Below are 23,336 nucleotides of genomic sequence, written 5' to 3'. Positions count from 1 at the left end.
TCCAGCTCAGGAACTCCAGTGGCTGTTCCAAGTGTACATCAGGAACTTCACCATCTGATTCAAGTTCCTATCCTAATAGAAACTTGGGCATTTACCTGTCCAAAGTCATTAGCAACCATAATCAGGAAGTTTGCAATATGTGTGTGTCATCAACCAAAACTTAGGAACAACACTCAAGATGATCGTAAAACTTGTTGTGGGACCTAGGGGGCTAGTTTACTAGAGAAAAAAGTCTACCACCCTGTTCCGGTATGGATTGAGAATGGTTGGAGAGGCCTTGCGGGTTGTGTGATATTGGTATCCAAATGAGTTCCTGCACAGATAACACTGGTAAACTGGCCTCGGAGGTGATTAAGGTTAAGTGAAATGATTGGGATTGCGTACCTTTCTCAATAAATGAGGCCCGTATATATAGGCGCGGGTCGGGTGTACGAATATGTATGGGTCCTACCCGATTGATAGCGACCCGTTGACTCTTCGACTGATCACGTGCCTCCTCTCTACCAGCATTTTGGGGAAGCTGGCATGAATTACAACTGCTGGTAAGGTTTGTTTTCCTGTTGACCTACCTGGGTGAGGGTGTTACCGGCATGCTGGTAGCACACCTGTACACACCCTATAAACCAATGATGCTTGCAGTTTATGGTTGTAGTCAGACCGGTCTGAAAAATCAAGCACGACCAAATAATGTCATTATTATCAAATCGGTATAGTACATTGTCATATTATTGTCCATTCGTGTAGGCTTCTTATCATACCCGCATGTCATACTTGTTGGACAAGCCTATGAACTCTCAAACGGATAAAAGTTGCTTATTTTCATGTCAGGTTGTGCATGATATATGGTAAGCGATTCAAAGTCGCGAGAATAGTCTAAAGTACTAAAGTAAGACTATGTTTTCATTACTAGGCCGATTTTATACTCTACATGATGTTTGTAAGTTCAAGGTTAGGAGGGTTATCATCTTCACAGGTTGCAAACTTATGTTGGTAATGAAGTTCATTATGCTAGTTGGAAAGTACCAATTAAAGTATTGTTATCGATATTTGATTGGAATTTAGCCACACCGTATCGGCTGGAAATACTTACAAACCCTTAAAGTAGGTCGGTAAGGCTACCATTAGCTTACTGACTCGGGGTGATCAATAAGCAACACTGATTCAAATCCTTAAAGTAGGTCGGTAAGGCTACCATCAGCTTACGACTCGGGGTGATACGAATCAAGCCCTTAAAGTAGGTCGGTAAGGCTACCATTAGCTTACTGACTCGGGGTAATGTATAAGCAAAACCGAATCAAACCCTTAAAGTAGGCCGGTAAGGCTACCATTATCTTACTGACTCGAGGTAATGTATAAGCAACATCGGATGATGAAGCGGCTGCAATAAATGCGCCATGTGGGGGTATGGTTCCCCGAGATGCGCCTGCTTTCCCTGGTATTGGTTGGACCCCTTCCGACCTGGTGTTTCGGCAGGATTGGCACTTGTCTCAGCGGCCTCGCGCTGGCATGGTGAGTCTCGTACTGTGTTTTGGGTTTGTACTTTGTACTTGTATAGGTCTTGAGCTAACTCGTTCACCTGTAGGCCGACGGAAAGCCGTTCCGTACTTACTGGTCCTTGGTGGAGGTTCAGAGGGCCTTTAAATCTCTCAGTGCTGATGCAGAGGCTATGGAGATTTGGTCGCAGATGGGCCTGGCCGATTTCTGGCGCACCATGGGAGGTTCTCCGAGGAGAACGGGGATTAAAAACCGTTTGTGGGCTTTGTTAGAGCTGTGGTGGGATACCACCAACACTTTCCACATGGCATGGGGAGAGATCACTGTTACCCCTCTTGAGTTTGCTATGATTACAAGTCTTCCTTTTTCTGAGAAGAATGTGACCTTTGATTCTGAGCTAACGTGGCGCTCGGCCGCTGCCAGGGACTTGCTCGGCCCTGTTGTTGATTTGTCAAAGGACGACTCCCACGCTTCTGTGACGGTGCTTGTGGATGTTATCTGTGGTGAGGGTGTGTCCGCAGAGCAGAGGGTTAGGCTCTTCCTCCTTGTCTTGGTTAGCAGAGTGATTGCCCCGAGTAGGAACAGTCGGGTGCATATTAGCTTCTTGTCCGCTCTGAGGGACTTGAGAGTTGTCTCGAGTTATAACTTGGGTGGTTTGGCGTATAGCCACCTCTTGTATGAAATGGGGCGGGCTTCCCGGACTGCACTGGGGAGTGACCCGAGCATGGCTGCTCTGTGGAGCGTCCTGGAGGTATTCGAGACTCCTTGTACTTTGTACTTTGTATTTGTACGCTTGTATCTTGAACTTGACTGATGTTTTGTTTGTTCCTTGAAAGATTTGGATCTATGAACACTTTCCGACTTTGGCGCCGGAGCGTACTAGAGATGCGGCTTACCCGTATGCTGCCTCTTGGATAGGAGCGGTGCGCGTTGGTGCGTCCCTGGCGGCTTCTCGCAGAGCTTGGAGAGTTTTACCTGCTGATAGGGTAATATTCTTGTACTGTTTTGCTCTCTTGTATTTGTATTTGTACTGTTGCCTGAGTTGTCTGCTTTGTAGGTGGTATGGCGTCCTTTTGCCAACGCGGTTGTACCTGCCTCGGCTGCTCTTGCCCATTTCCTGTCTGGGCGGCGGGTTTTGCTTCCAGGTGTGTACCTCCATATGTGGTACCTAGGGGAGAGAGTGTCCCCTCAACACAATTCGAGGGAGAGACTTATCCCCAAGGATCCACCAGGGTCAATGCTGTCGTTGGATGAAGAGTTGGCCCGGCTCTACGCGGAGGCTAGGGGCGATGCGGTTTGCCTCTCTTGGAGGGATTTTGTACACAGGAAGGGGAGCTATGATGACTTCCTAAGGAGGCTGGCTCCACCAGTACGCTTTGTACTGCCGGTGAGCTTTTGAATCTTGTATTCTTGTATTCTTGTATTGATTGGATGATTGTATGATTGTATGATTGTATGATTGTATGTAGGAGGAGGAGGTTGATCCTGAGGACATTCCTCATGCTGATAGGATTCTCCGCTATGAGAATTCGGACGGGGAAGAGGTGGTGGAAACCATTCCTTGGGCTTCTCCTCCGCACTGGAAATCATATGATGATGTACCTGAGCATTACGCCCCTGTAAGTACTGTTGCATTTTTGAAACTGTTTGTAACTTTGTATGGGGAAATTGATCTTGAACTTTGTATGCAGGCGCCTCGGGCGAGAGTGCGTCGCTGGATGCTCTTGCTTGATTCTTGGAAGAGGCAGTGCGCCAAGCTGATCCAGAAGCTTTCTGGCCGGAACAAAGAGGTACCTCACTTGATCTTGAAACTTGTAGACTGGAAATTCCAACTGGGAAATTGATTCTTGAAATTGTATCTTGTATAGGAGCGCCGTCGAGACCGTAGAGACTCTGTTGACAGGGATCCTCAGGCGGAGACGTCCTTGGGACAGGATGGACCAAGCTTGGAGCTGGGACAGGGGTCCGGTGCTGGTGCTCATCAGAGGCATTCTGATGCTGAGTGGGGAGCTTCCCCTTTTGTACATGTTGACCCCACCAGGCATTCATTTGGAGGTGCTAGCGGTTCACGGCCCTTTGTTCCTCCTTCCGGCTATTACTTCGGAGGAAGTGATCCTCAGCCTTGGGGTGCGGGTTCATGGGCTTGCTATGCGGAGATGGAGAGGATGCGCCAGGCTCAGATGTTTGGGTCGTACCCGTATATGCCGATGTCGCCGCCTTATCAGTATTCCTCTCTTCAGCAAGGAGTTCATCCCTCCACTAGCACACTTCGTATCTCGGAGGAGGATCCTAGTACCCCTGGGACGGAGCTGGAGCGCCTTAGGAGGCGTAACAGGGAGAAGGGGCCTGTAGTTGACGTCACCGTTGATGATGACTCAGACTGACCCTGCATGGTAGCGAGTTCCAGCTTGCCTGGGTTGATTTTTGTATAGGCTGGATTGTATTGTGTTTGTATGGCTTGAAACTTGAATTTTTGTATGGTTTGTATGGTTTTGAACTTTGAATTGGTTTGTAAAATTTGAAGATTGGCTTTTTTATGTTTGAATGCTCGAAATTGTATGCGTTGTGTGTGCCTTGAAATTTTGTAGCTATATGCATGCATGACAATTTTGCGAAAAAATTTGAAAAATTTGCCCATTTTTTTCGGGTGTATGTATCCACTATAAGCCCCCACTTTGACTGAAGTTTTTTGGTTAGGAAAAGCGCAAGTCAAAGTATATTCAACTTTTGCTAATGCATATGCAGACTCGACTTAGGACGCCGATCTAGGACTAGAATGCTTGAATTTTGAAAGAAAGAATTGATCCGAAATCTGCTCGAAGCGTTGATCCGGACTGCTTGAAATTGCGCGGCTTGCGGCTTTGGAATCTTGAATAATGGAGGTTGTACTCTGCTGTTCGAAACACTAAAGAGTGTGTACTCGGAGTCATAAGAGAGGACGGTGGCCTCGTCCTTTGATGCAGGCTCCCGGCGTCTGGCGCGGGGTTAGCGCCTGGCGCTTGTGAGCTGTCGTGCAAGCCAATTCTTGTATAAATAGGGAGCATTTCGGATCATTTCTTGTATCAATCCTTCCCTGCTATCATTGCATACTGCTTCCTCACGAAGAGAAAATATGGCTGTGTCTTTTGAAAGTGCCTTGAACTCGTGGCTTGGTTCGCTAGGCAAGTTGGAGAAAAGGGAGCTTGATGGCATGCATCTTGGGGTGCTCGTCTCTTTCCGGTTTGTAAAATTGGATTTGCACTTCATTCTTGCTGCTCTGGAGGCTTGGGACCCGAATCATCATGTCTTCCGCTTTGGAAATAATGAGGTATGTCCCCTCCCTGAGGAATTTAGTGCCATATTGGGGTGGCCCTTGATGCTGGAGCCATGCATGCCCAGTGTTGAAGAACACTTTTTCTCGAGTTTTGAAAGGTATTTGGGCTTGAAGCCCCCACTTTTGAGTGCTGTTGTATATGGCAGAGGGGTGGATTTGTCCCTCTTTGTCACCTACTTTTCTGGGCTTGATGTTCCCAAAGTTTTCCGCTTGAGAGCCTTGAGGTTTTGTATATTTGCTCGCTTCCTCTTTTCGAAGCAGGGGTTTGGCAATGGCGATGCCTCCCTAATTGAGATTATAGAGCAGTTTGCTAATGGTGGGGACCCAATGCCGCTCGTGGTTGGCGAAACATTGATGGGCCTTGACATGCTGAAGTCGAACCCCTCTTCATTGCCGTCGGGAAGTCCGGTATTACTCCAAGTAAGGATCTGGAGCCTTCTTTGTATTGTTGAACTTGTACTTGTATTTGAATGTTGAATTGTGTTTCTTGTATACTCCCCAAGGTTTGGCTTATGGAGAGGCTCATGTTGGTGGCACCACCGGAGAACATGGCGAGCTACAATAGAAGAGGATTCACCGTGCGGCCCATGGTGTATGGTCGGCTTTCATTGGATGAGTGGAGATGCGCACTCTCTGGGATTGAATCTTGTATAAGGTGGGTAGTTCCTTGGTGGGGAATTTCTGCTATGAGACATGCCCCTGGTTCTACTGCTTTGAGGGTGCCAAGCCTCACAATGCTGGTCTTCTACTCGCCTGCTCGAGTGATGAGACAATGTGGCTTGAAACAGGAGATCCCGGACAGCAAGGAAGAGAACCCGAAACCTGTTGCGCTGAATGCAAATCGACTTGAAGTTTGGAGGCGGTATTGGATCGCCAAACCATTCTTGAGTATCCAGTTCCCGTCTGAGCCAGCTACTCTGTCTGCGGGGTACATTGTATGGATGAGAGGCCTGGGCCAGAGGGACATTTCTTTCTCAGGACCAGCTAGAGTCCGAGGTTCTAGAGCTAGACGTCCTGCATCAACTGACTATAAAGAAGGTGACGGGAGTGTGGCCCATCCGGTGGTTGACCGTTCGGAATCCAAAGGAGGTTCGTCGTCCTCCCGTTTTGGAAGGCTTGCAAGTTCCTTCTCCCGCCGCTTGGGCAAGGGGAAGATTGATGATTGATTGCGGGAGGAGCCAGGGGATAGTACTCAAGGTTCCAAGACTCGAGAGCATAGTCGCCCGACTCTAGATCTTTATAGGCTAAATGTGTTTGAAATAGTATTGGAAGGAATTGTGTTTAGAATGTGTTTGGAAGATGTGTTTAGGAAGTGAAAAGGCTTTGAACTTTGCTTCACTTGATCCCGACTTTGTATTTGAATTAGCTTTGAAGGCCTTAGGGCCAAATAAGTTATTGTGTTAAATTCCGCTTGAACATGCTTCGCTTTGAATTGGCACATTTGGAATAAAGACAACAACATTTGAGTTTTGAAATTTGATTTGATTTGATTTTTAGGATGCCCTTAATTGAGGAAATTTTGAATTTTTTGTATTAAAGTGGTCGGGCCTCGAGATGAGGTTGCCTACGTGTCCCTTTAGGGAATCAGGCCGGACGTAGTTCTGACTACCTTACAAGACCTGGATTTGGATCCTTGAATTTGAACATGGAACTTAGACATAGAACTTCTTGAGTTGATCGAGGTTGGTAAGAGATCTGAATTCTGTTCCGTCGATGTCTGTTAGTTCAACTGTTCCCCCGGAGAGGATCTTCTTGGCGATGTATGGGCCTGCCCAGTTGGGTTTGAATTTTCCCGTTGGGTCCATGATGCTTTTGCGAAGGGCTTTCAGGACAAGCTCGCCTTCCTTGATGTTTCGGGTTCTGACCCTTTTGTTGAAATGTCTGGCCACACGGCGCTGATAGACTTGTACATGGTGAGCCGCTTGAAGCCGCCGCTCATCGAGCATGACTAGCTCGTCATACCTCGCTTGTACCCATGCAGCTTCTGGGATTTCGCTTTTTAGGACTATCCTTAGAGAAGGTATCTCCAGTTCGATAGGTTGTACTGCCTCCATTCCATAGACCAATGGGAACGGAGTTGCACCTGTTGAAGTGCGAATTGAGGTTCGATATCCCCACAATGCGAAATGCAGCTTCTGGGGCCAGTCCTTGTAATTGGTAGTCATTTTCATGATGATGGTCTTGACATTCTTGTTGGCTGCTTCGACCGCCCCATTGGTTTGTGGGCGATAAGGTGAAGAGCGATGATGTTGAATCTTGTATTCGGTGAATAGATCTTCACACTAGTAGAAAAAACCCCTGTTGCAGCCCCCTTGTTGCAGCGTACATGTATAAATACGCTTCAACAACCAGTCGGTCAACGCGGGTCAAACCCTTTAAAGGGTTATCGCAGCGTACATTTTAGTTGTTCGCAACAAATGCGTTTGTTGCAGCGTACAAAATAAAAGCCCGCAGCAACAACCCGACGTTATTGCAGCGTACATGTTATTGCCCGCTGCAACAAGTCTGCGTTTCAAATTAAAATTTTTACTTCCCTAGGTTGCAACAAACCGCGCTCAAACGAGAAACGTACGTTGTTCCTTCTCTGCTAGCTCCAAGCCTTTTCCCTTAAACAAATATCCAAGGTCGCCGTCGAACTCAGCCCTGCGTCGCCGTCGAACTCAGCCCTGCGTCGCCGTCGAACCCAAGCGTTGCTCAGCCCTGCGTCGCTGTCTTCGCCGGTGTGTGGTGTTCTCGCCTCATCTCCCCCATCCCGTTCAATTCTCGCGCGGCCTGTCACTGAAAGATATATTCTTGGTCGGCATCTCCCCGTCGCGTCGTGGTTCCGGTGGTTGCTCGGCGTCGTGGTTCCGGTGGTTTCGGTATGGTGTGTTCAATTTTTATTTTCGTTTTTTATTTTCGTTTTCAGATTAGGGTTCAATTTTAGTTTTTGATTTTCGTTTTGATTATTGTTTTTGATTTTCGTTTTTGATTTTCGTTTTGATTTTCGTTTTTGATTTTCGTTTTGATTTTCGTTTTTATTTTGATTTTTTTGGCTGTTTTTCATTTTATTTCTTTAATTTGCAGTTAATTGTGAAGATGGGTAGATACGCATATGGTTGAAGAGAGGGGCGATGATCGTACTGCCAGCATAATCTATCATCGTGCTTGTTCGAATTTCAACAATTGCATAAGGTATTGATATATCTAATTATCTTCATAAAATTTCTCTTTTCCTCTTTTGAAAGTTGAAATCAATAGTACAGTAAGTGCATATCATTTTTACGATAAATAAAATTTGGATAAGTATAGTAAGTGTAATAATAAAACGTGTACATTAGTATTCTATGCTTAAGTATCCATTCCGTTTTACTTATTAGGACTGTTTTTGGACTTCTAATATCACTTCAGTGAAGCATTGATAAACTTAAATGATGTAACCAAAGATTTGCGGAACTTCTTAATGATTTTGTGACTTCTTAATATATGTGTTTATGTGTGGAACCTTTTGTTGTTGTTATTAGTAATGAGTCGTCGTTGGATGTATGGTGACCATACTACGGCAGAATACTTGAGTGGGGTCGCAGAGTTCATTAGATGTGCTTTAGCACACCAACGGAGTACAAAAGCCGAAAAAATCTATTGTCCCTGCCGTGATTGTAACAATATCAAGCGGTTAGGTGACATTGATGAAATTGAGGATCATTTATTTCGCCGTGGGTTTAAGCAAGATTACCATGTTTGGTTTTGGCATGGTGAAACAATACCTGATCGTCCAAGTTCTAGTGTCCATGAATTTGATGTTCAGAGTAATGAGAGTGATGATGATATTTATGAGAATAATGAGACGGATGATGATGAGGAAGAAGATGATGAAATAAATGAGATGATGGATGGGCTGAAAGATCACTTGGACGAACGACCTCAGATGTTCGAACAAGTATCAAAGGCTGCTGAAACTCCATTGTATCCCGGTTGTACAAAATTCAGCAAGTTGGAATGTGTGTCAATACTTTACAACCTCAAATGTAAAGGTGGTTGGAGAGATGAACACTTTGACACCTTATTGGAGTGGGTAGGTGAATTTTTGCCGGAAGGGAATGATATCCCCACCTCTACCTATTATGCCAGGAAATTGATGTGTCCCTTAGGCTTAGAGGTCGACAAGATAGATGATTGCCCAAATGATTGTATGCTTTACAGAAAAGAGCATGAACATTTGGATGAGTGTCCAACATGCGGCGCATCTCGTTACAAACGCAAAGGGGCAAATTCAGCTAAGAGGGGCCCGCCTGCTAAGTCTTTGTGGTATCTTCCAATCATACCTAGGTTTGAGCGTATGTTTTCATTGAAGAAACAAGCAAAAAACTTAAGGTGGCATGCGGAAGTGAGGAAGAAAGATGGACTCCTTCGACATCCTGCAGATTCTGTTCAATGGAGAAATATTGATAAGAAATATCCTGAATTTGGTAAGGAGGTTAGAAATCTAAGGCTTGCTTTATGTGCATATGGTGTGAATCCATATGGAACTCTAAGCAGTCAACATAGCACATGGCCGGTTCTTCTAGCAATTTATAATCTTCCTCCATGGCTGTGTATGAAGCGGAAGCATATCATGTTATCACTCCTCATCTCGGGGCCAAAGCAACCTGGAAATGACATAGATGTGTACCTGGCTCCACTCATAGATGATTTGAAATTATTGTGGAATGAAGGTGTTTCAATGTTCGATGCACACACCAATTCAAGCTTTACATTGCGAGCTATGGTTTTTTGTACCATAAATGATTTTCCGGCATATGGAAACTTGTCTGGATACAAAACCAAAGGAGAACAAGCATGCCCTATATGTGAAGAGGACATGAAGCCCACATGGTTGCATAATTTCAAGAAAAATGTTTACCCAGATTTCAGGAAGCACCTCAGTCGATATCACCCTTATCGTAAGAAGAAGAAAGAATTCAATGGGTTCACCGAGGAAAGAGTAGCTCGTACGCCTTTGACAGGATCACAGGTTTATGAACGAATAAAAAATGTTGAAACCAAATACGGCAAGTGCTACAAGTCCAAGTCTAAAAATGGTGTTTTGTGGAAGAAAGTATCTCCATTATGGGATCTTCCCTACTGGAGAGATTTGTCGGTTAGGCATTGTCTCGATGTAATGCACATTGAGAAAAATGTGTGCGATGCTATCATTGGGACTTTGCTAAACATGCCTGGAAAGACTAAGGACAATGAGAATGTGCGGAAAGATATGAAAAAGAGGAATATTCGACCAGATTTGTGGCCTGTTGAAAAATCTGGTGCGGGTGGTACTAAGACTTATCTGCCTCCAGCGTGTTACACAATGTCAAGAAAGGAGAAGAAGCAGTTTTGTGAGTGCTTACATGGAATTAAGGTTCCCTCGGGATATTCGTCGAATGTAAAGCGCCTAGTATCTCTCTCGGACCTTAGGTTGGTTGGTATGAAATCTCATGATTGCCATGTAATGATTAATGTGTTTTTGCCAATTGCACTTCGTAGGATATTGCCGAAACACGTGAGACATGTTATAACAAAACTTTGTGTGTTTTTCAATTCTATATGTGCTAAAGTGATTGATCCGGAGAAATTAGATTCTTTGCACAATGATATTGTTGAAACTTTGTGTCGATTTGAAATGTACTTTCCACCATCTTTCTTTGATATTATGGTGCACTTAATTGTCCATTTAGTTCGAGAAATCAAGTTATGTGGTCCGGTGTTCTTAAGATGGATGTATCCTTTTGAGAGATTTTTTGGGCATTTAAAGGACAAAACAAAGAATCGGGCAAGGCCGGAGGGTAGTATCATTCGGGGAGTCCTTGAGGAAGAGATATCTCAATATGTAGCTGAATTCTTAACAAGGCTTGAGCAAATAGGTCTTCCAAAATCTCGTCATGCAGGGAGGCTTGAAGGGCATGGGGTAATTGGTAAAAATGTGATCTCGCCTCCATCTGAAAGGAAGAATAAGGCACATCTTTGTGTGTTGCAGCATCTTACCGAGGTCAATCCTTACATAGATAAGCATTCGCTAGAATTGCAACAAAAGAATCCTAAGTTGAAGGAAAGAGCGTTGATGCAAGAACATAATCGCACATTTGTTGATTGGTTTAAGAAGGAAGTAGCCGAGGAAATGAAAAAAAATCTAGATGTTTCTGAAATGGTCCAGTGGTTAGCTCGAGGTCCTCGACTATGTGTTCTGTCTTATGAAGGGTATGATATCAATGGGTTCACATTCTACATTAGAAGACAAGATGAAAAGAGTGTGGTGCAGAATAGTGGAGTGAAGCATGTTGCAGCATCTAGGGTCTATGCAAGCGCCAAGGATAGAAGACCGGTTGATGCGACACAATCATATTATGGTGTTATCGAAGAAATATGGGAGCTTGATTACAACAAATTTACGATCCCTGTATTCCGGTGCAAGTGGGCCAACAACCATAATGGGGTGAAACAAGATGAAATTTTTCCTGGTTTAACATTGGTTAACTTTGATCGATTAAGTGATAGTGACGAGCCATTCATTCTAGCATCACAAGCTAAGCAAATTTTCTATGTGGTAGACAATGTTGATCCTATATGGCGTGCAGTTGCCCAAGGCAAGAGAAATATTCTGGGTATTGATGATGTTGTGGATGAAGATGAGTATGACAAGTACGATGAAACACCCCTGTTACCAACGGCTGTTCAACCGTTACCGGAGGAGGAAGATGCAAATAATACTAATCATATGCGTACAGATCATAGGGAAGGAATTTGGGTTATAAACCGTAAATGAATAAGATGAGTTGGCTTCTGGGAATAGGTAATTCTAGCTAACTGAATATCAGATTAAATGTATCTTTTCTAGCATTTAGGAAGGTGTAGTTTGTACTTCCACATCTTTAATTCTTATTTTATACTTCCATTGTGTTCATGATTATACTTTTCTAGATTTCTTTAATTCTTACTGTACTTCCACATCTTACTTTTGTTCCTGACCAAAGTTTTCTAACTTTCTATGCAGATGACTTGAGATCCCCGAGTCAGAAATTTTCAGAAGCTTTCGGTGATTTGTGTCTTTTCAGAAGTTCTCAGAATCGGAAAATAAAGCACGTATTTACTTTTGGTGAGTTGTGCGTTTTCTCCTAGTGTTGCGCTAATTAACATGTCTCCTAATCTTGAGCTAGAATGACCTAAATCAAAACGAGCGGGCTTAAATTGACCTTAGTTGAATAAATTGACCTAAATTGACCTTAGTTGACTAAATTAGCATAAATATGAACCATAACTACCAAACAAGTCTCAAATGGCATAAATTGATTGGATTGAGTCTAGGTAAGTTAAAACTAATCATATTAATCATTTAAAAGGATTAAAATGAGTGTTTAGGTTCTTTAGTTCAAAGTTGGGAGCGGAAATGTCATTTTAGCTCTATATATGACATATAACGACCCAACGAGCCATAAATGTGCATAAATAGGTTGGAATGAGTTTTAGAAACTTAAAACTATGCATATTAGTCATGTAATAAGAATAAAATGAGTCATTAGGTTCTTTAGTTCAAAGTTGGGAGCGAAAATGTCATTTTAGCTCTATATATGACCTATAACGACCCAACGAGCCATAAATGTGCATAAATAGGTTGGAATGAGTTTTAGAAACTTAAAACTATGCATATTAGTCATGTAATAGGATTAAAATGAGTGTTTAGGTTCTTTAGTTCAAAGTTGGGAGCGAAAATGTCATTTTAGCTCTATATATGACCTATAACGACCCAACGAGCCTTAAATGTGCATAAATAGGTTGGAATGAGTTTTAGAAACTTAAAACTATGCATATTAGTCATGTAATAGGATTAAAATGAGTGTTTAGGTTCTTTAGTTCAAAGTTGGGAGCGGAAATGTCATTTTAGCTCTATATATGACCTATAACGACCCAACGAGCCTTAAATGTGCATAAATAGGTTGGAATGAGTTTTAGAAACTTAAAACTATGCATATTAGTCATGTAATAGGATTAAAATGAGTGTTTAGGTTCTTTAGTTCAAAGTTGGGAGCGGAAATGTCATTTTAGCTCTATATATGACCTATAACGACCCAACGAGCCTTAAATGTGCATAAATAGGTTGGAATGAGTTTTAGAAACTTAAAACTATGCATATTAGTCATGTAATAGGATTAAAATGAGTGTTTAGGTTTGTTAGTTCAAAGTTGGGAGCGAAAGTGTCATATTAGCCTAAAAATGAGTTCTTAGGTTCTTTAGTTCATAGTTGGGAGCAAAAATGCCTCATTTTATCATAAATATGAACCACAACGACCAAACAAGTCTCTAATGTGAATAAATAGATCGGATCGAGTCTTGGAAAGTTAAAATTAATCATATTAATCATTTAAAAGGTTAAAATGAGTCCTTATGTTCGTTAGTTCATAGCTGGGAGCGAAAATGCCTCATTTTAGCATAAGTGGTGTTTTCTAGACTTATCTCATATGAGTATATGATTTCATGATATAAGAGAAGTGAGATTGTCAGATTTCCTCATTAAGTTTCTTAATCATTGTTGCTTGAGTTTAAGTGAAACTCAATCAAGTAATTTCATTTTACGATCTAACTTACATACTACTCCGTACTATACTAGATTAATAGAACTTGTTTATAGAATGAGTTAGCTGCCCTGCATTCTCATATTGCCTCAACAAACACACCAAGAATGAAAAAGAACATTGCAGATCAGATCAGCACAGATCAGTGCAGATCAGATGAGGGTAGCACTGATCTGTGCTGATCTGTTCTGCACTGATCTGTGCTGATCAGATCTGCAGAACAGATCAGCACAGATCAGTGCAGATCAGATCTGCACTGATCTGTGCAGATCAGATCAGCACAGATCAGTGCAGAACAGATCAGCACAGATCAGTGCTGATCTGATCAGCACTGATCTGTGTTGATCTGATCTGCACAGATCAGTGCATTCCACATCTATAATTCTTATTTACTTTTGGTGAGTTGTGCGTTTTCTCCTAGTGTTGCGCTAATTAACATGTCTCCTAATCTTGAGCTAGAATGACCTAAATCAAAACGAGCGGGCTTAAATTGACCTTAGTTGAATAAATTGACCTAAATTGACCTTAGTTGACTAAATTAGCATAAATATAAACCATAACGACCAAACAAGTCTCAAATGGCATAAATTGATTGGATTGAGTCTAGGTAAGTTAAAACTAATCATACTAATCATTTAAAAGGATTAAAATGAGTGTTTAGGTTCTTTAGTTCAAAGTTGGGAGCGGAAATGTCATTTTAGCTCTATATATGACATATAACGACCCAACGAGCCATAAATGTGCATAAATAGGTTGGAATGAGTTTTAGAAACTTAAAACTATGCATATTAGTCATGTAATAAGAATGAAATAAGTCATTAGGTTCTTTAGTTCAAAGTTGGGAGCGAAAATGTCATTTTAGCTCTATATATGACCTATAACGACCCAACGAGCCATAAATGTGCATAAATAGGTTGGAATGAGTTTTAGAAACTTAAAACTATGCATATTAGTCATGTAATAGGATTAAAATGAGTGTTTAGGTTCTTTAGTTCAAAGTTGGGAGCGAAAATGTCATTTTAGCTCTATATATGACCTATAACGACCCAACGAGCCTTAAATGTGCATAAATAGGTTGGAATGAGTTTTAGAAACTTAAAACTATGCATATTAGTCATGTAATAGGATTAAAACGAGTGTTTAGGTTCTTTAGTTCAAAGTTGGGAGCGAAAATGTCATTTTAGCTCTATATATGACCTATAACGACCCAACGAGCCTTAAATGTGCATAAATAGGTTGGAATGAGTTTTAGAAACTTAAAACTATGCATATTAGTCATGTAATAGGATTAAATGAGTGTTTAGGTTCTTTAGTTCAAAGTTGGGAGCGAAAATGTCATTTTAGCTCTATATATGACCTATAACGACCCAACGAGCCATAAATGTGCATAAATAGGTTCGAATGAGTTTTAGAAACTTAAAACTATGAATATTAGTCGTGTAATAAGAATCAAATGAGTCCTTAGGTTCTGTAGTTCAAAGTTGGGAGCGAAAATGTCATTTTAGCTCTATATATGACCTATAACGACCCAACGAGCCATAAATGTGCATAAATAGGTTCGAATGAGTTTTAGAAACTTAAAACTATGCATATTAGTCGTGTAATAAGAATCAAATGAGTCCTTAGGTTCTTTAGTTCAAAGTTGGGAGCGAAAATGTCATTTTAGCTCAATATATGACCTATAACGACCCAACGAGCCATAAATGTGCATAAATAGGTTCGAATGAGTTTTAGAAACTTAAAACTATGCATATTAGTCGTGTAATAGGATTAAAATGAGTCCTTAGGTTCTTTAGTTCAAAGTTGGGAGCGGAAATGTCATATTAGCCTAAAAATGAGTTCTTAGGTCATATTAGCCTCATTTTAGCATAAATGGTGTTTTCTAGACTTATCTCATATGAGTATATGATTTCATGATATAAGAGAAGTGAGATTGTCAGATTTCCTCATTAAGTTTCTTAATCATTGTTGCTTGAGTTTAAGTGAAACTCAATCAAGTAATTTCATTTTACGATCTAACTTACATACTACGCCGTACTATACTAGATTAATAGAACTTGTTTATAGAATGAGTTAGCTGCCCTGCATTCTCATATTGCCTCAACAAACACACCAAGAATGACAAAGAACATTGCAGATCAGGTCAGCACAGATCAGTGCAGATCTGATCTGCACTGATCAGTGCTGATCTGACCAGCACTGATCTGTGCTGATCTGTTCTGCACTGATCTGTGCTGATCTGTTCAGTGCTGATCAGTGCTGATCTGATCTGCACTGATCAGTGCTGATCTGATCTGTGATATCTGCACTGATCTGATATCCTTCTGTATGCTAGTGCACTGATTTGCTGCTGCGCGCACATTTTGTAACCACCCTTCTGTATGTTTTACTTGATGCAGGAACAACATAGGTACGATGAATGAAAACCAAATTGTTGTTAGGCATGAATCAGAAGGTGGCAAGACTCCCACAACGGGTGACGAATCACAAGATGTTAGTACGATTACAAAGACCATTAAAGGCCGTGGTCCGTCAAAAGGTGTTAAAGTCGCTAAGCCTATGTTCCTTGAGTATAATGTATATAATGTCCCCGATGGACAATGGTCTCATGAATACGGGAAGCAAGTTGGGAGTTGTGCTACTAGAATTAATATTAACGTCCCATTATATCCAAAGGTAGATGAGCAAATCAAGAAGGGGTTTTGGGAGGAGACTAAGGTAAGCATTGGATATTAACTTGATTTGTATATTTTAGGGATTATTTAATTTGATTTAAATACTATTTTTATAATCTAACTTTTTTTAATTATTAACAGCTTATGTTCCACATTACTGATGATTCTAATCATTCGAGGGAGAAATATTTTCATTCTTGTGTGGCGAAACGATTTAGTTGTTTCAAGAGCAAGTTGGTGCGCCGATGGATAACTATGAAGGAAAAGAAGCCAAAAAATCAAACAAACAAGATGCCTTGGGATGTCTACAACCATATCACAGAGGATGATTGGAAGACTTTTGTTAAAAATTATTTCCTGCCAGAGTCATTGGTAATGATAATATTTCTTTAACTTGTCCTTAAAGAGTTTTTCATGTAGCAAACTGACATTGGTTCTAGGACAAAAAGTTATCAGAAAAAACATTTATTTCCATCTTTTTATGTTGTCTTTGACAGCTTCGTAGTGAAAAGGCGAGGAAAAGTGCATCATGCAACAAGAACCCACATCGCACCGGCCAAAAGGGTTATAATAGAAAGCGACTAGATTGGATAAAGGATGGACGACTTCCACCAGATGCAGCTTTACCTATCTCGAGTAGCTCCTCGGTGAACTCATCAGTGACCTCAAATGTTAATAGAGTTAGAAAATACAGATCAAAGGAGTGGATTTTGGCCCATCAAGTACAAAATAAAGAGGGAAAGTGGGAAATTGACCCGAACGATACAGAAGTTGTTGAAATCGCAACAAAAGCTGTAAGTATTGATAATTAATTAATATTTACTTGCTTTTATTAGAGAATATAAAGTAATTTTACTTTCCTAATTGGCAGTTAGAGTACATCGCAGAAGAGGAAAAAGGAAATCTTTCTTTCGAACAGGGTGAGGATGCCCTCACTAAAGCTATAGGGAAAAAAGATCATCGTGGGCGTGTCAAGGGAACAGGTGGCATGGTTGGTATCAAAAAGGCTTTCGGTCCGTGTATTCGACATAGTAGAAGTGACCATGGTGAAGCTTCATCAGAAAATTACGAATCAATCAGAGCTTCTGTGAAAAAGGAGTTTGAAGGTGAATTAGAGAAAAGGGTAGAGAAAAGGGTGGCAGAGGCCCTCCAAAAGCAACTAAGCACCTTGTTAAAAACAGGACAACTAAACTCCATTTCTACCCCGATACTTGATGACCTCCACTTAAATGATTCTGCCAGAGTTGACCTTGATGTTAGTGCTACAAGAACCACTCGTCACATCTTAGTGCCGCAACCACGCGAGCTAAAGGTACGACGTAGTCACTCTTTTTTAACATAGTTGCTTGATCCTTTTATGTTTTTAGTTGACATTTACTTAATAATCTGTATCACTTACAAAGTTGCATTGAAACCTTTGTTTATGAAGGAAAGGACTCCATGTCGTCTTGCCCTTGAGGATAAAGTTTCAGGCAACAACATTGTCGTGGCGGATGGTATGGTACAACCCTCAGATGGTGCATTGCCCCAACATTTTACATCGATGAAGCCTGGTCACTATAAAGTCCAAGTTGATTTTGTTTACGACGGACATGTTGATGATATTCTTCCGGTACCTACGGGAGATGGTTTCACTAACTTAGGCGGTGCTCTGGGTAGTTTTGTGCAATGGCCCATACACTTAGTGATTTTCGAAGACGGCGAGGTATATATGTTTTATTGTTTAGAATGTATATGTTCACGCAAGCACATTCGACATCTTACCTACTCTTGTTTTTGTTGAATTTTAAAGGATTACTCTTGTTTTTGTTGAATTTTAAAGGATTGTACTTCACCTCCTAAAAAGAAGTCCAAGTCTAATGTTTCTAAAGAGAGGGATGGTAGCTCCAAGAAAAAGACAACGGTATTAGCGGCCCAAAAGAAGACAACAGACTTAGCATCCAAGGTAAACCCTCTAAAACTCATTCGAACCTAAAATGACATTTCCGCTCCCAACTTTGAACTAAAGAACCTAAGGACTCATTTGATTCTTGTTACATGACTAATATGCATAGTTTTAAGTTTCTAAAACTCATTCGAACCTATTTATGCACATTTAAGGCTCGTTGGGTCGTTATAGGTCATATATTGAGCTAAAATGACATTTTCGCTCCCAACATTGAACTAAAGAACCTAATGACTCATTTTATTCTTATTACATGACTAATATGCATAGTTTTAAGTTTCTAAAACTCATTCCAACCTATTTATGCACATTTAAGGCTCGTTGGGTCGTTATAGGTCATATATAGAGCTAAAATGACATTTTCGCTCCCAACTTTGAACTAAAGAACCTAATGACTCATTTTATTGTTATTACATGACTAATATGCATAGTTTTAAGTTTCTAAAACTCATTCGAACCTATTTATGCACATTTAAGGCTCGTTGGGTCGTTATAGGTCATATATTGAGCTAAAATGACATTTTCGCTCCCAACTTTGAACTAAAGAACCTAAGGACTCATTTTATTCTTCTTACATGACTAATATGCATAGTTTTAAGTTTCTAAAACTCATTCGAACCTATTTGTGCACATTTAAGGCTCGTTGGGTCGTTATAGGTCATATATAGAGCTAAAATGACATTTTCGCTCCCAACTTTGAACTAAAGAACCTAAACACTCATTTTAATCCTATTACATGACTAATATGCATAGTTTTAAGTTTCTACAACTCATTCCAACCTATTTATACACATTTATGGCTCGTTGGGTCGTTATAGGTCATATATAGAGCTAAAATGACATTTTCGCTCCCAACTTTGAACTAAAGAACCTAATGACTCATTTTATTCTTATTACATGACTAATATGCATAGTTTTAAGTTTCTAAAACTCATTCCAACCTATTTATGCACATTTAAGGCTCGTTGGGTCATTATAGGTCATATATAGAGCTAAAATGACATTTTCGCTCCCAACTTTGAACTAAAGAACCTAAGGACTGATTTGATTCTTATTACATGACTAATGTTAATTGACTATTGTTATAGGAATTTTTGCATCCAAAGAAGTCGATTTCTAAGCCTAAGTCCAACTTAGAGGTCCTGGGTAGTTGTGATCGTAAAACACAAGAATCAACCACCAAAAGCAAGAAAGCGGGACTTGTACACGATGCAATTCAAGGTCTTGGCCCGTCATGCAAATACTTGCAGTTTATCATGACTTCGGCGCCTGATGATATATATGATAATACTACCATCCCATTGGCGGCCTCAGTTTGGCACTCGGATTTTGATCAAGAAACATACATAACTGCGTCTGATATAGGAGAGTTCCTTCGCGGGGCGTGCTTAAACATTTCAGCGATCCAAGTCTACATATTGTAATTAAATGTTTTATTGTTGTTAATATAACTATTATTTCTTTAAAGTTTTTTCTCTTTATCGATCTTAATAGTGTAATCTTGTTTATTTTGTAGGTGTTTATTGCACGATCATGCCAAATCATTTGAAATGTCTCGGATTTCGTTCATTTGTCCCGAGATTATGTCAAGCACTAGAATCAAGGCCGACCCTGGAGCGCCAACAATGTATTTGAAAAACATTTTCCAAGCTGAAATTGAAAAGGAGAAGATGGGTAATCCTAACCTAACTAATTGGTTTTTAATCCCATATAATCAAGAGTAAGTGTGTTATATTATATAAGTTTCATATAAAATATTAATTATTATTGTTATTAAATATTTAATATATCATTTATAAATTATACAGAAATCATTGGAATTTATACGTGATGGACCTACGTAGAGGTTATGTATATATTTTCGATTCTGCTAGAGATCCACGTCGAACAGATTATGCATGGGGAATCTTGAGTTTGTAAGTTCTTTTGCTTACAAATTACATTAGTCTTTAAGAAACCTAAGCCAAAATCATATTCATGAGTACCCATGTTTCGTTAATTTTCTAGGGCATACCAAGTGTACAAGTGCAATGGTGGGCATTGTCCGAATAAAACGAGTTTTAAGTCGTGTAAACCCATTCATATAGAGGTATAACATGTTTCTTAATTAGCTTTTTGCTTTGTTTTTATTAACTATTGGCCTTGCAAGATAAAGTATTATGTTTCTTAATCAGTGTGCTCAACAAATCGGCGGAACTGAGTGTGGCTATTACGTTATGAAGTTCATGTTAGAGATAGTCACGTTACAACATGACTATGAAGGCCGGCTAGATGAGGTAATTAAGTAACTAATTGATTCGTATTCTAGACTATTAATACATTGTCATTAGTTGCTTGAATGTTAAAATGTGACATTTCATTTGCATTTAATCGATCTAATGCTCCATCAAATTTTTGTTTTTGTAAGGTCTATACTCCGAGGACTGCGCCTTATGCTAGTGAGGAAATTGATGTGGTTCGTGAGCAATGGGCGAAGTTTTTTACCACCAAGTATTTATTATTGACCTGAGGGCGCTTGATCGTGTTGGTTTAGATGTTATAGAACAATCTTTTATGTTAAAATGTATGCGTACGTTGAAATTGGAACGTAAATATATTTAAATGTATCGGTATGTGCACTTTTGGTTTTGGGATATATACAAAACTCCAGTTGTTGTTTTCATATTTGTTATACAGGTTGCGTTATTCTATTATTGTTTTGACAGGTTTCTATATTTGGTGCAAGGCACTCTAGGTATCCCTAAACAAAATTAGAATTTTCCCGCCAAAAGTGCTTTTTTGCAGCGTACATATATGTTGTACGCTGCAACAAGGGAAAAAAATTTCGCAAAAATTCAGACTTGTTGCAGCGTACAAATAAATGTACGCTGCAAAAAATTGAGTAATTCAGACTTGTTGCAGCGTACAAATAAATGTACGCTGCAAAAAGTTGAGTCTTTTGCAGCGTACATATATATGTACGCTGCAACAAGTCCAAATTTTTGCCAATTTTTTGGCACTTGTTGCAGCGTACATACATATGTACGCTGCAAAAAACACCTTTTAGCAGCGAACATTGTACGCTGCAACAAGTTCAGACTTGTTGCAGGCCCCCCAGTTGCAGCATACGATGTACGCTGCAACAGGGGTCTAAAAGCCCGCTGCAATAAGGGTTTTTTCTACTAGTGTCACACTCTCCTTGAAAGTGGGTTCCCTGGTCGCTGATGAACTCGTGAGGAACGCCATATTTGCATATGATGTTTTCTTGTATGAACTGGGCCACTTGCTTGGAACCCAATACTTTGAATGATCTGGCCTCGACCCATTTGGTGAAATAGTCGATGGCGACCAGTATGAACTCATGACCCCCGGTGCCTGTTGGAGTGACTTTGCCGATGACGTCGATACCCCAAGCTAAGAATGGCCACGGTGATGATTGAGAGTATAGTAGTGATGGAGGAATGTGCTTCAGATTCGCACACTTTTGGCATGTGGGACATTTCTTGGCAAAGAGGTAGCAATCACGTTCGAGGGTAGTCCAATAGTATCGTGCCCTGACGATCTTGAGAGCTAGCATTTTCCTATTCATGTGGGTGCCACAGACTCCCGCATGTATGTTGTCCATAACTCTTTGAGCTTCGTGCTTGTCAACAAATCGGAGGTTAGGACCGTTAAGGGACCTTTTGTATAGAATGCCGCCTTCTATGACGAAATTGGCTGATTGTAGTCGTAGAGCCCTTCGATTCTTGCTTCAAAAGTGTGGGGGATACTCCGAACTTTGTAGATACCTTTGGATGTCTGTAAACCAAGGTTCATCTTCCTCTTGCTCGACGTTGTCAATAGCATGGACATATGCTGCTTCTTGGTATGTTTCAATTGTAAGTGGCATTTCAGCCATGCCGCTTGGATGTTGATCATTGAGGCCAGTTTTGCCAGTGCATCGGCATATTGATTCTCCTCTCTCGGGAGGTATGTATAGCGGAGCTCTTCTATTTGTTCGGACAACTGCTCAAGGTAAGATTGGTATGGAGCCAGGCTCTCGCTCCTTACTTTCCATTTGCCGGAAATTTGATTGATGATTAGGGAAGAATCCCCGTACACTCGAAGTTTCTGGACACCTAGGGCTAAGGAGGCTTCCAGGCCCATGATGCATGCTTCATATTCTGCCGCATTGTTTGTGACGTTGAATTGCAGTTTTGCTGATATAGGAATGTGCGTGCCGTCTGGGGCTACTAGAATTACTCCAACACCACATCCGTTCTGATTGGAAGCACCATCAAAATGTATCGACCAACTGTCATCACTGGTCATTAAGATTTGCTCGTCGGGTAAGTTGTAATCTTCCTCTTCTGCCTCGACAGGACAATCGGCTAGGAAATCTGAGACAGGTGAACCCTTGATAGATTTCTGTGGAATATATTTGAGGTTGAATTCTGCTAGCATGACCAACCATCTGGACAAACGTCCGTTGAGTGCTGGCTTCTCGAATAGATATTTGAGAGGATCGGCTTTGCTGATCACATGTATTGTACGGGAGAGCATGTATTGCTGCAGTTTCTTTGTGGCCCAAACCAAGGCGATGTTGAGTTTCTCGAGCTGAGTGTATTTGGTCTCGTACTCGATCAGTTTTTTGCTTATGTAGTATACGGCATTCTCCTTGCCTTCAATTTCTTGAGCAAGCATAGCCCACACTGCTGAATCTGTCGTTGTGAGGTAAAGCCTGAGGGGAATCCCTGGCATTGCTGGTTTTAGTACCGGTGGGTTGGAAAGGTAGCTTTTGATTGTTTCGAATGCATGCTGACAACCGTCATCCCACACTTTGGGCTCGCTCTTTCGGAGCTTTCGAAATACTGGTTCACAGATCATTGTGAGTCTTGAAATGAACCTGCTGATATATTGTAGTCTGCCGAGAAAACCCCGAATTTCCTTTTCATTCGTTGGTGGTTGCATCTCGAGAATTGCCTTGATTTTTGAAGGGTCAGCCTCTATGCCTCGAGAGCTGATAACATATCCGAGCAACTTGCCTGACGTTACCCCGAATGCGCACTTTTGAGGATTGAGCCTCATATTGTATTGTCTGAGCCTGTTGAAAAACTTTCGAAGTACAGAGGTATGCTCGTGCCGTTCTTTGGATTTGACAATCATGTCGTCGACATATACCTCAATTTCCCTGTGAATCATATCGCTCATGATAGCTGTTGCTGTTCTTTGATAAGTTGCTCCTGCGTTCTTTAGTCCGAACAGCATAACTGTATAGCAATATGTACCCTACTGAGTGATGAAGGTTGTTTTCTCCATGTCTTCCTCTGCCATGGGAATCTGATTGTAGCCTGCGTACCCGTCCATAA

General features: G+C 41.0%; 2 protein-coding genes across 2 annotated transcripts; both read left to right on the top strand.

Moving 5' to 3' along the window:
• Positions 1 to 7,637: 7,637 nt before the first annotated feature.
• LOC130469601 (uncharacterized) lies at positions 7,638 to 18,061 on the top strand. The gene is made up of 8 exons (XM_056838982.1): positions 7,638 to 7,981; positions 11,814 to 11,915; positions 15,789 to 16,107; positions 16,206 to 16,436; positions 16,562 to 16,858; positions 16,936 to 17,376; positions 17,494 to 17,769; positions 17,887 to 18,061. The coding sequence occupies exons 3-8, from the start codon at positions 15,805 to 15,807 to the stop codon at positions 18,037 to 18,039; spliced, it is 1,701 nt and encodes a 566-aa protein (XP_056694960.1). The 5' UTR covers positions 7,638 to 7,981; positions 11,814 to 11,915; positions 15,789 to 15,804; the 3' UTR covers positions 18,040 to 18,061.
• Positions 18,062 to 19,168: 1,107 nt separating this feature from the next.
• Positions 19,169 to 20,161, top strand: LOC130470277 (uncharacterized). The gene is made up of 3 exons (XM_056840059.1): positions 19,169 to 19,429; positions 19,526 to 19,729; positions 19,818 to 20,161. Exons 1-3 carry the CDS (start codon positions 19,266 to 19,268, stop codon positions 19,927 to 19,929), a joined length of 480 nt encoding a protein of 159 aa, XP_056696037.1. The 5' UTR covers positions 19,169 to 19,265; the 3' UTR covers positions 19,930 to 20,161.
• Positions 20,162 to 23,336: the final 3,175 nt, after the last annotated feature.

The sequence above is a fragment of the Spinacia oleracea genome, chromosome 3, assembly GCF_020520425.1.
Source record: "Spinacia oleracea cultivar Varoflay chromosome 3, BTI_SOV_V1, whole genome shotgun sequence".
NCBI classification, from domain to species: Eukaryota; Viridiplantae; Streptophyta; class Magnoliopsida; order Caryophyllales; family Amaranthaceae; genus Spinacia; species Spinacia oleracea.
The sequence above is the reverse complement of the archived record's forward strand: the minus strand, read 5'-3'. Positions and strand labels throughout refer to the sequence as shown.

Coding starts and splice junctions, on each gene's coding strand:
- LOC130469601 (XM_056838982.1), top strand. CDS start 15,805: ATGAATGAAAACCAAATTGTTGTTAGGCATGAATCAGAAGGTGGCAAG. Junction 16,437..16,561: donor ATTTCCTGCCAGAGTCATTG/GTAATGATAATA, acceptor TGTCTTTGACAG/CTTCGTAGTGAAAAGGCGAG. Junction 16,859..16,935: donor TTGAAATCGCAACAAAAGCT/GTAAGTATTGAT, acceptor CCTAATTGGCAG/TTAGAGTACATCGCAGAAGA.
- LOC130470277 (XM_056840059.1), top strand. CDS start 19,266: ATGACTTCGGCGCCTGATGATATATATGATAATACTACCATCCCATTG. Junction 19,430..19,525: donor GCGATCCAAGTCTACATATT/GTAATTAAATGT, acceptor TTTATTTTGTAG/GTGTTTATTGCACGATCATG. Junction 19,730..19,817: donor TTAATCCCATATAATCAAGA/GTAAGTGTGTTA, acceptor TAAATTATACAG/AAATCATTGGAATTTATACG.